The sequence below is a fragment of the Hordeum vulgare genome, chromosome 5H, assembly GCF_904849725.1.
Source record: "Hordeum vulgare subsp. vulgare chromosome 5H, MorexV3_pseudomolecules_assembly, whole genome shotgun sequence".
NCBI classification, from domain to species: domain Eukaryota; kingdom Viridiplantae; phylum Streptophyta; class Magnoliopsida; order Poales; family Poaceae; genus Hordeum; species Hordeum vulgare.
The window spans coordinates 318532337-318544862 of record NC_058522.1 but is presented as its reverse complement, the minus strand read 5'-3'; the positions used below and the strand labels follow the sequence as shown (position 1 = coordinate 318544862).

Sequence of the window (12526 nt, the reverse complement as noted above, 5' to 3'; positions counted from 1 at the left end):
TAATGATTGATGGGCATCTTCATAGCCTGTTGGTTTGCCTAGTTGATGTGAGACTTTCTTTCCCACTTTGACTCCTTTTGATCTCTACCACCATATTCTATTCCACCCATATGCCATATCCATTGTTCACGTTTATGTATTTAGTGAGGTTTGAAATGCTAAAGTGCGTTAGAAGTATGATCCATTTGCCTGACTTAACACCGAGGTGCTCAAGATTTATACTTATGTGGTGAGGACGGAGTCATGCCATGCTAATATGATAAAATGACTAGGGTATAAAATTATTTAAGGATCATATATTTTGAATATGAATGATTATGTTATTTATGTTTATGGATATTATCATGTTGATATGAATTAGTTCATAGTTTATCAAGATCATACGTAAAAGAGATTACATGTTGGATAGCATGTCGCGTCAAAAATTCTGTTTTTATCATTACCTACTCAAGGAAGAGCCAGAATTAAGCTTGGGGATGCTGATACGTCTCCAACATATAAATATTTTTTATTGTTCCATGCTATTATATTATCAATCTTGGATGCTTTATGTAATTATATGCTAATTTATATCATTTTTCGGGAACAAACCTATTAACCTAGTGTCAAGTGCGAGTTTCTATTTTCTGCGTCTTTTTCGCTTTTCAGGAAAAGAGTACCAAACGGAGTTCAAACGCTATGAAACTTTTTGATGATTTTTTTGGACCAAAAGAGGACCTGGAAGCTTCGAAGGGAATCCAGATGATGCACGAGGAGACGCTAAGGCAACAAGCCACACCCAGGGGGTAGGCGTGCCCTGATGCCTTGTGGGCCCCTGCTACTGCAACAAAAGACCTTCCAACGGCGCCAGAAATACTTCTGATGTTTGCTGGGTATCCTTGGCAATGGCGCCAGAAATAGGCACGTCGACGGGAGAATACTTGGCTTGATCTTTCTGCTGCGGCTACACCTTAAGGGAATTCCTTGGCAAGTATGCAAAGGATTTCCCCCGTGGCCTTGGAGCCTTGCGTTGGTGTTCCCTCGAAGCGGAAAGGGTGATGTAGCGTAGCGGTGGTAAGTATTTCCCTCAGTTTGAGAACCAAGGTATCAATCCGGCGGAAGAGTATCTCAAGATCCTGCACAAACACAAAAGCTTGCACCCAACGCTATGAAGGGGTTGTCAATCCCTTATAGATTGTTTGCCAAGTGAGAACTGAAAGCAACAAAGTAACAAAGCAAAGTAAAAGCGGAGTTGTAAACGATGGATGTGAATAGACCCGGGGGCCATAGTGTTTACTAGTGGCTTGTCTCATGAAAGCAAGTAGACGGTGGGTGAACAAATTACTGTCGAGCAATTGATAGAACTGTGCAGAGTCGTGACGATATCTATGCAATGATTATATCTATAGGCATCACATCCGAAACAAGTAGACCAATACTGTCTGCATCAACTACTATTACTCCACACGTCGACCACTATCCAGCATGCATCTAGTGTATTAAGTCCATAAGAACACAGTAATGCCTTAAGCAAGATGACATGATGTAGAGGGATAATCTCAAACCAATGATAAAACCCCCATCTTTTTACCCTTGATGGCAACTGCTTGATGTGTGCCTTGCTGCCCCTACTGTCACTCGGAAAGGTCACCACATGGCAGAACCCAAAACCAAGCACTTCTCCCATTGCAAGAATCATAGATCTAGTTGGCCAAACAAAACCCAAGACTCGGAGAGACTTACAAGGATATCAAATCATGCATATAAGAAATCAGCAAAGACTCAAATATATATCATAGATAATCTGATCACAAGTTCACAATTCATCGGATCTCGACAAACACACCGCCAAAGAAGATTACATCAGATAGATCTCCACGAAGATCATGGAGAACTTTGTATTGAAGATCCAAGAGAGAGAATAAGCCATCTAGCTACTAACTACGGACCCGTAGGTCTGAAGTGAACTACTCACGAGTCATTGGAGGGGCGATGATGATGATGAAGAAGCCCTCCACCTCCAAAGTCCCCTCTGGCAGGGCGCCGGGAAGGGTCTCCAGATGAGATCTCGCGGAGACGGAAGCTTGCGGCGGCGGAAAAGTATTTTCGAGGCTCCCCTTATTTTTTGCGGAATATTTGGGAATATATAGGTGCAAGACCTAGGTCAGGAGGCGGCTAGGGAAGCCACAAGCTTGCCCACTGCCGCCTCCCCCCTGGTGGCTGGGTGGGAGCTTGTGGGCTCCCTCGGGCCCACCTGGCCTAGCCCAAAGGCTCCGTGGACTTCTTCCATTCGGGAAAAAATCATTTTGGGTTTTTTCTTCCGTTTGGACTCCGTTTCAAAATCAGATCTGAAAAGAGTCAAAAACACGGAAAAACAGGAACTGACACTTGGCACTGAATCAATAAGTTAGTCCCAAAAAAGATATAAAAAGGTACATAAAACATACAAAGAAGACAAGATAACAGCGTGAAACCATCAAAAATTATAGATACGTTTGAGACGTATCAGGCCCATGTGACTTCGTCTGACCTAGTTCCACCTTCATAAATTCTCTAAAATTTGAAACCAATAGAGATCCACCCGAAACTCTTTTTTCACCGCCGCAAGTTTTTGTATGGATGGATCTACATCAACCTTGTTGCTTCCATGTTGATGTACGAGTAGTCCATCATAGACCTACGCATCTATAGCTAGTACCTAGATGGCTTCTTCTCTCTCTCTCTCTCTCTCTCTCTCTCTCTCTCTCTCTCTCTTTGGTCTTCAATACAAAGGTCACCGTGATTTCCACGGTGATATATCCTATGTAATCCTCTTTTGCGGAGTGTTTGTTGGGATCCGATGAATTGTGGATTTATAATCAGATTATTCATGAATATATATTGAGTCTTTTGTGAATTCTTTTATGCATGATTGTTATAGCTTCGTAATTCTCTCCGATCTATCGGTTTGGTTTGTCCAACTAGATTGATTTATCTCCCGTGGAAGTGGTGCGTTGTGATGGGTTCAATCCTGCGTTGCTCAATCCCAGTGGCAGCAAGGGACATGACACGTATTGTATTGCTACCTTTAAGGATAAATTAATGGGGTCTCAACATATTGCTTGTCTTACTTTGTCTACATCATGTCATCTTGCTTCAAGCATTACTCTGTTTCATACCTAATACTCTAGATGCATTCTGGATAGTTGTCGATGAGTGAAGTAATAGTAGTAGATGCAGGCAGGAGTCGGTCTACTTGTTTATGTATGTGATGTCTATATACATGATCATTGTCGTGAATAACATGTCATAACTATGTGCTATTCTATCAATTGTCCAAAAGTAATCTGTTTACCTACCGTATGCTTTCTTTGAGAGATGAGCCTCTAGAAAAGCTATGGCCCCTCGGTCAACTTAAACATAATAACAAAAACTCCAAAAAAAATACTTTGGTGCAATTTATTTACTATTATTTACATTTATTGATTGCTATCACCTATCTGTCAGTATTTAATCCTTGCAAGTAACGAGTTCAAGGGGCTTGACAACTCTTTTGCCCGTGTTGGGTTCCGTGTGTGTAGGTGTTGCTAAAGAAGGTTTGTGTGATTCTCACCGAGAGAGATACTTATCTCTAGTGTGCTACATCTCCCGACCTCTTTGGGAAAAATCTCAACGCAGTTTACAAGTAGCATGGGAGGAGACGCTAATGACTGCCTGTCATGTCCTAAACCGAGTTCCCACAAAGTATAAGACCATGACTCTGTTTGAGGGATGGCAAAGCAAAAGGATGAAACTCTTTTTTTACGTACTTGTGGTTGTTTGGCGAAAGTCAATATATAAATTCCCAAGAAGCACAAGTTTGGACCGAAAACTATGGATCGTGTTCTTCTACGCTATGCTATCCATAACATCGGCTATAGATTTTTGATAATACAATTTGAGGTATCCGACATGCATGTTGGTACAATTATGGAGTCGAATGATGCGACTTTGACCTTCACTCGTTTGGAACTCACTCAAATTCTAATATGAGTAGAGCTAAGCCAACTCATATTCACACGAAGTCGACTCGTTTCTAGCCCTAGCTGTGTGAGTGGGACTAATGTTTAGTCCTGTATATCGCTAGTTGAGAAGGAGTTGCACCATCTTATAAGATGGACTCTTCTAGCATTTGTATGAGCATGAGAAGAGGAAACCTATCCGCGCGCTTCTCCTCCTCGCTGGCCAAACCTCGCCTCGGCATGACGTGCCGCGTCGGGTTTCGGGAATGAGATGAGCTCAGGACAAACCTATGCATACTTTCTATATTTTTGCTGATTAAAAAATGAATGTGTTAATAGTTAATAATTAACAGACACATTAATTACTCAGGAGTTGTCGACTCTTTTGGATCGTGGGGCTTTTACCACCGTGGACGTGAGTTTACTCCCACGACGTACTCGATCAACACTATATAAACAGGCTGACATTTACCCTAGCCGCAACCATAACATATGATTTTGCACCGTTCCAAAACATTGCATTGTCACACAAGTCCTCTTCATTCCTCCTTTTGGCGTGCACCCTGAGAAGGGAGAGCAGGCATCCGAAACCTCACCTCTCGTGATCCAGGAGAGGGACAATCGGGGTTTTGGGGAGCCCCTCACGGGACTGCTTGCAGCAACTACTTTCCGGATGATAGATTATTCCCCGACCCCGGAAACCTCTTTATCAACTACATGGACGACAACACCAACTCCGACAGTTCTACTCCGCTGCATCGTATGCAATCATGTATTGTGTGTTTGAGACCGTGCTTGAATTTTTGTTTCTAATGTGTGTCTTAGATTCGATCTATTCATCTACTATGCAAGTCCGCATAATTAATCTAATCTCTGTTATTCTCGTCATAATTTATTTACTGTTTATTTGAATTCAAATTCACAGTAATTTGTTCATATTTAATTAAAAACATCAAAACGGTAATCAAATGTGACATTTATCGGTAATAGAAAGGAAAAACATAGAGCCCAATGGCGAAATCCTCCTCTCCTCTCAGAGCAGGAAGTACGACGAGGACGAGCCATGAGCCATAAATTGGCCCTGGAATCCTCGATGTTCCCCTAACCAGTTGTGCTTACTCTCTTGTTCCCCTCTCGTCGGCTTCTTCCACTTTACTCCACTCCACTTCACTCTCCTCTCCCCACCGCAGCTCCAGCTCGCCTCGCCTCGACAGCCAGCCCAGCGCGCGCGCGGCGCCAAAACACATAAAAATCCCAGTAGAATCCACAACCTCTCCCGCCCCGCCTCCGGTCGCTCGCCATGCGCGCGCCGGCCGCTTCCCCTTGGCGTTACTAGATGGGCTCCTCCTCCCTCCTCCTCTTATTCCCATGCCACCGCCTCCTCCTCCTCCTCCCACTGCCACCTGCTCCCCTGCCCTCCCGACTTCCCCCTCCACCTCCACCTCCACCTCCTAGACCACCAAGAACTCGCCGCCGCCATGGTCCGCAAGCGCCCGGCGACCGACATGGACCTGCCCCCGCCGCAGCGCCACGTCACGGGGGACCTGTCGGACATGACCGCCGGACCGCCCGTGCTGTCGTCGGCGACCGCGCAGCTGCCCGCCCTGCCCTCCCAGCTGCTTCCGCCCTTCCAGCTCCAACATCAGCACGTGGACCATATGGACGTCGCCGGCGCCGCGCCGGCGCAGGCGGGCGAGGCGGCCAACACCACGGCGTTCGTGGACGGCATCATCCGGGACATCATCGGGAGCAGCGGCGCCGGGGTGTCCGTCGCGCAGCTCATTCACAACGTCCGCGAGATCATCCACCCCTGCAACCCCGGCCTCGCCTCGCTCCTGGAGCTCCGCCTCCGGTCCCTCCTCGCGTCCGACCCCGCCCCGCCGCAGCAGCATCAGCCCGCTCTCCTCCCCAACGCTGCCCAAATGCCCATGGCGGCGCTCCCTCCCCCGCCCCCGGACAAGCGGCGCCGCGAGGAGGAGCGGGAGGCCAACAACCCGCCGCAGTCGCCCAAGCCTCCGTCCGCGGAGGAAACCGCCGCGGCCGCAGCGGCAGCCTCCGCGGCGGTCAAGGAGCGGAAGGAGGGGCAACGGCGGAAGCAGCGCGACGAGGAGGGGCTGCACCTGCTGAAGCTGCTGCTGCAGTGCGCCGAGTCGGTGAACGCCGACAACCTCGACGAGGCCCAGACGGCGCTGCTGGAGATCGCGGAGCTGGCCACCCCCTTCGGCACCTCCACGCAGCGCGTCGCCGCCTACTTCGCGGAGGCCGTGTCGGCGCGCCTCGTCAGCTCCTGCCTCGGCCTGTACGCGCCGCTGCCCCACGCGTCCCCGGCGGCGTCCCGGCTGGTGAACGGCCGCGTGGCCGCCGCGTTCCAGGTGTTCAACGGCATCAGCCCACTGGTGAAGTTCTCCCACTTCACGGCGAACCAGGCGATCCAGGAGGCGTTCGAGCGCGAGGAGCGCGTCCACATCATCGACCTGGACATCATGCAGGGGCTCCAGTGGCCGGGGCTGTTCCACATCCTGGCGTCCCGCCCCGGCGGCCCGCCCAGGGTGAGGCTGACCGGCCTCGGCGCCTCCATGGACGCGCTGGAGGCCACCGGGAAGCGGCTCTCCGATTTCGCCGACACGCTGGGCCTGCCCTTCGAGTTCTGCCCCGTCGCGGACAAGGCCGGGAATCTTGACCCGGAGAAGCTGGGCGTCACGCGGCGCGAGGCCGTCGCCGTCCACTGGCTGCACCATTCCCTCTACGACGTCACCGGCTCGGACTCCAACACGCTGTGTCTCATCAAGAGGTACTCCACTGTTACTCCATCTTTGTTTCTGTGTGCTCTACTAGTACGCCACGCCATGCCATGCTGCTTCCATTGTCAAGTCTACCTTGGAATCATGCTTACTTTCCAGCCTGCAGCATTTCCTTACCAATGTGACACCGTGACATAGTACTACTACTCGTACTACTACTGGAGTAGTACACATCAAGCAAGCATCAGTGACAATGAGTTGATTTGGTTTAAGGACGGGAGATGTAGTAAGTACTAAAAAATTGCTATTTGGGGCTCGTCAATCGTCATTATGACCGCCTTTTTGGGATTATACTCTAGAAAGGTTTCAACTTTGGTGATCCGAGAAGTTGAAAAGATTTCGTTTGTGGATCACTAAAAGGTTCTCATCATCATGACCAACTTTTCAACTTGAAAAGGTCCCAACTTTCTTGTTCCAAGTGCCACTCATGCTGAATCTATATTTAGCTGAAATCACTGTCATCTAAACTAGTGCAGTATACTAACCAGTTCTTACCGATCGCTGCTGGTTAAGTGATTCCTAGTCGAACAGACAGATAGAATCACATGCACGAATTGATGTACTGACCTTGACAATTCATGGATGATGTATCAGGTTGGCGCCTAAGGTGGTGACCATGGTGGAGCAGGACCTGCGGCACACGGGGTCGTTCCTGGCGCGGTTCGTGGATGCGATCCACTACTACTCGGCGCTGTTCGATTCCCTGGACGCCAGCTACGGCGAGGACAGCCCAGAGCGGCACGTCGTGGAGCAGCAGCTGCTCTCGCGGGAGATCCGCAACGTGCTGGCGGTGGGCGGGCCGTCGCGCACCGGGGACGTCAAGTTCGGCTGCTGGCGCGACAGGCTCGCCCGGTCGGGCTTCGGTGCGGCGTCGCTGGCCGGCAGCGCCACCGCGCAGGCCGCGCTGCTCCTCGGCATGTTCCCCTCCGACGGCTACACGCTTCTGGAGGAGAACGGCGCCCTCAAGCTCGGGTGGAAGGACCTCACCCTGCTCACCGCGTCGGCCTGGCGCCCCATGCACACCACCTCTGGTCGCTAGGGGCTTAATCCAGCCTTGTTGTTATTTACTGCTACTACTTCTTACTTAGAGTAGGAGTTATGTTGCCAATTGCCTGCTCAAATTTGGTCGAAAAGGAACAAAAAAAGAGAAAACATTCTGATCACTAATTACTAGATCTCTTCACCACCACAGTGATAGAGTAGGTACTAATGCTCAGCTTATTGTCATGGTAACCTTTGCTTCATGTGATCAACATTACCACCATTTTTCTGCGCAAAAGAAAAACATTACCACCATTTTGGCCAACTCAGTGTCATTTTGACTGAGATATCCATTCTGCATCAGCCAAAGCAATCTGTTCATGGTGGTCACTCACCTCATATGTTATTGCTTTGCCTCTAGTGGATATGTATGTATTGATTTACTTTAACATCGTTTTTACCTTTCACTCCATGTATGAGGTCGTTGGCTTTTCGCTAACTCGACATATTAGCCAATCGGGTTGTGCATCGTCAGCTTGGACCCAGTGTCACATTCCGCAAGCTCACCATCTCCATCAAGTAAATCCCAGTCCGCTGCTTGTCACATGTCAGCTCAGACTGGTTAGTTTGTTGGGCTTTAACTGGTGTGCTAAGAACTTGTCAAAAGAAAAGGGGAAAAACTTTTATGTTAGTATTATTTTGAACGAATGGAAAATGCGAAGATCCAGATTGCTAATGCCAATGCTATTATCTTCCGGTTCGATGTGGCACAGGAGTCTCGAGGATAAATTCACTAGTTTGACCTTTTAGATAAGTTCAACACGATCTGACCATGAGATAATAAATAAATAAATTGAATCTGATCCTTTTCCTATCGCCACCCACGGTGATGATAGGATTGTGTAGGCTACCGCCACTTCCTCTGACGGTAGGGAGCCGGCCCGCGTAGACGGCGCCGTTTGCCACGATGACATGGATACTACCCTACCGCCACAAGGAGTGGCAGTAGGATGTTATAGCCTACCGCCGGAGATGGTGACGCTAGGGTTTTCGACAAGTTACCCGTCCAATTGGGCCTTGGGAGGGCCCCACCCATCCATCAGCCTGTTCTTCCTCCTCCTGTGCTCGAACAAAGGCCACGGCGACGCGTTTCCCTCCCTCCCGATCCATTCCTTTGATCTCCCTCTCCGGTCCATCATTTTTGCGGTTCTTTGGGACAAAACGAAGAGGCCGGTAAGCTCCTCCATCCCCTCCAATCACTTTTTACAATAAGAGTTTAGTTTTGTAAATATCTTCTGCACTAGGTGTAGCCTAGGTTTTCAAATCACAAAGTTTTTGCATGTTGTTTTAGTTATTTAGTTGCATATTAGTAGTAGTAGAGGATGTGTGATGATATGTTAGGATGAATGAATTGCAAAATATGTATGGATATGTGGTAATATGATGTTGGATAATATGATGAACGATTTCCAATCACTTTTTGCAATATGTTTATGAATATAATTTTTTATTGCAATGTTGGATGCATTGCGAAATTGCAATATTTTTAGGATGTTGGATGTGTAGTTTATTTTTCCTATAGTTGTATTAAATTTCTATATGGAGATGATTATGTTGGGTCACACAATAAAACTATATATTATGTTAGGATGGCCGAGCATGAGCACAATGGGCGTGTGTATACGGGACTTGACATGGCTTTCGACAAGAACCATCGTGCCCGTGCTCTCTAGCGTGGAGAGGTAAGAAGTGAAGCCATAATAGTTTTCATTTAACTCTTTCTTATATAAAGTATTGTTCTAACATATTGTTCAATTTTGATAGACACATATGTTCGTGCGAATGAGGAGTCACACGAAGGGTACCCAAATGGCATATGTCGTGCGCTATGAGTCCTTCGAGTGTGCCGGCCTCCTACAGTTTGTCCTTCAGTTCAAACGCGTGCCGCCGGTGATGAACCATGCATCGCTCACGGCATTGCTTGATAGTTGGCAGCCGGAGACACACAAATTTCATCTCCCTTGTGGCGAGATGACTGTGACGCTCGAGGACTTCGCCAGGATCACATGGCTTCCCATCGACGACCAGGCTCTGACTGGACGAGTGGACAAGAAGAACTGGCGTCAGAGGGTTACTGCTCTCATTGGACTTCTCTACCTCTCTTTCTGAACTAGGAAGGACCGAGAACAGGACCAACAACGTCCCATTCGCTTGGCTCGAGGCCAATAGGTTGGGATGCCCGACCGATGCCAACCCAGAGACAGTGGAGCAGTATGCGCGAGCGTACGTGTGGCATCTCCTAAGCCAGGTTGTTTTTGGAGATACATTTAGAGACGTTGCTCGTTGGATGTATATTGACTTCTTGGCCGTCTGGGATCAGAATTACAGCTAAGAATCTGATGGGCTCACCCACTTGTACCTCCATGTTAGTGCAATTCTCATCAACCATGGTAGTACATCATAATCTTTGCGAAGCTAACCAGGAATGAAATGTTGGTTTGGGGCTCGACGATGCTTCTAGGAAAACCACCCAGAGGCCATGCATCTGCAGATGTATTTGGGGCCTATCTATTTGGATGTGGTAGCGTTTGCCCATTGGACGTCCTGAAATTGACCCCAAAAACCCGAAACCGTGGGCACGCCTTGTTGATGATGACCCGATACCGTGGGAAGTCCACGATGCTTTTCGACTCCCCACTGTGGCATTCTCGTGGGACAACGTTAAAATGTTTGGGAGCAAGCAAAAGTCCTTGTACAAGAGGTTCATCAACGAGATTGACAACCTCACATATCGTCAGATATATATACCCATCATTTTTATATCAGCTATTCTTGGAATACATTGGATCGACTAACTAGCTTTTTTACAGGTTAACTGGTGGCCTTACGAGGCATAGAGGGGTTTTCCGCTGAACCAGATGTGTAGAGGGACATCCATATTTGGCGGATGAGGTGCCCCCTCATATGCATTTTTGCTCTCGAGTGGCGTCTGCCGCATCGAGTGGCGTTGCAATTTGGTAGGCGGCAAGTCACCCCACCGGCGAACTCAAGGAGGGGTGGATTCGAGCTACACGAGCTACATAATCGAAGCTCTTTTAACCAACGCTATATAGTCTTCAATTGTTTATTATACTTTTTTTTACTCTACAGAGGCTTAGCCGACGGAATAATCAGTGTTTGATTGAGTGGGGACAACACCATGCAAATTGTGTTAAGATGTGGATGGAGAGGGAAGGTTCCATAGAGACTGATATGGCATCGTCGAATATGAAGCGATTCAAAGAAAAACATATGAAATGGTATGAAAATGGAATGCGTTTTCGGTTGCGTTTGAGACCAAGGTGGACCGATGCTGATCTTGCTGAAGCTAGTCAAAATAGTGATACTGATGAGGAGTAGGACTTCATGGTGAGAAATACACAAGGTGACCATAGAGAGTACGCTCGCATGACTTACCGAATGGTAAGTCTTCTGAAATTATATTGAGGATGGTTTCGATATCATGTAGATTATGCATATTTTTGAGCTCCTTTTCTTTTAATTGCAGACTTATGAGCTTAACAGAAGTATCATCGAAGGCTCGAACACACCCATGTAGTCTAGGACTACACTGAGGAACAGTGTGAAAGTAAGCAGTCCAACTCCTTACCTTGTTGTCTAGTTCACACATGTCTATCTTTGCATTGAAATGTCTGCAAATGCTGTCATTGCAGCGCTTCATAACACGCTGATGGAGGCTAGTTACCATGCTTGGGTGCACAACCCCTCGCAACATTGATGTGAATGCTCCTGGCACACCGACGTAGGCAAGTGGATTTGCCGCTACTTTTAGGCACGTTGGTGCTACAACTATCCATGCCGGTAGATATTCTACTCATGTTAATGAATCTGACGAAGAAGAGGAGGGCCCGGAGGATATTAACATTCCCAACCAAAAAGGGTTTCTCACCTTCATAGTGATGTACTTTCTCGTCACCATTTCAAAGACCGGTGCCTCCTCGCCGCAAGAAACTCGAGAATGAGGGGGGCTCAAAGAGAGCAAGAAGGTGATGCGAGCACTTGTTGGCTATTTAGTTTGTGGCTAGGTTGATGATGTTGAACCATAGTGGGTGATGTTGATGCCAATGCTATTATATTCCTATCAATTATGATGCATATTTGCTGCTGTGAAGTATTAATTTTACTATCAACTATTTGGTGCTCTTGTTGTCAGAGAACTTGTTTTGCTGCTCGCTAAGAACAGGACCCTACTGCCACTAGCTGTGGCGGTAGGCTCTCGTAGCCTACCGCCATAACCAGTGGCGGTAGGTTCTTGTAACCTACCGTCACATCCATTGGCGGTAGGTTCTTGTAGCCTACCACCATTTGCTATGGCGGTAGGGTACTTGAGTCCTTTTCGTGGGTTGCAAGGCCCACTCTATCCACTTCGAGTCACTCATTTGCTTGCTTCCTCCTCCCCCAAGCTATTCCCCTCTCCTTCATTTCCACCCCCACTAAAGCATTTGCCTTGGCCTTCCATACCTTCCCATAGTTGACCTTGTATCTGAATCGTTCTTCAACCAAATTCATGAGAACTTCACCTTCATGGTTGGATCGTGGGATATCTCTTTCAACAATTTGTATCCTTAAAACTCAGACATGAGTTGATGGTGTCCATTGCTGCGGTCGGCTTTGTCCGGCGGTATGCCCGAGTGAGTGGCCACAAAATTCTTCAACACCCATTGCCCCTTCATTGATTTTTCTTCCACGAACATTCCAAGGGCAACCTTCTTTGTCACATTTGAT

At 47.8% G+C, this 12526-nt stretch overlaps 1 protein-coding gene across 1 annotated transcript; it reads left to right on the top strand.

Annotated features, from left to right (window-relative positions):
• The first annotated feature begins 5041 nt into the window (after positions 1-5041).
• On the top strand, positions 5042-7927 carry LOC123397967 (protein SCARECROW 1). Its single transcript, XM_045092475.1, has 2 exons — positions 5042-6750; positions 7355-7927. Exons 1-2 carry the CDS (start codon positions 5438-5440, stop codon positions 7797-7799), a joined length of 1758 nt encoding a protein of 585 aa, XP_044948410.1. The 5' UTR covers positions 5042-5437; the 3' UTR covers positions 7800-7927.
• The last annotated feature ends 4599 nt before the right edge of the window (positions 7928-12526 follow it).

Bases quoted from the DNA above. Each gene is read 5' to 3' on its own strand.
- LOC123397967 (XM_045092475.1), top strand. From the start codon at position 5,438: ATGGTCCGCAAGCGCCCGGCGACCGACATGGACCTGCCCCCGCCGCAG. The intron at 6,751-7,354 runs GTACTCCACTGT...ATGATGTATCAG, and splicing joins ACGCTGTGTCTCATCAAGAG to GTTGGCGCCTAAGGTGGTGA.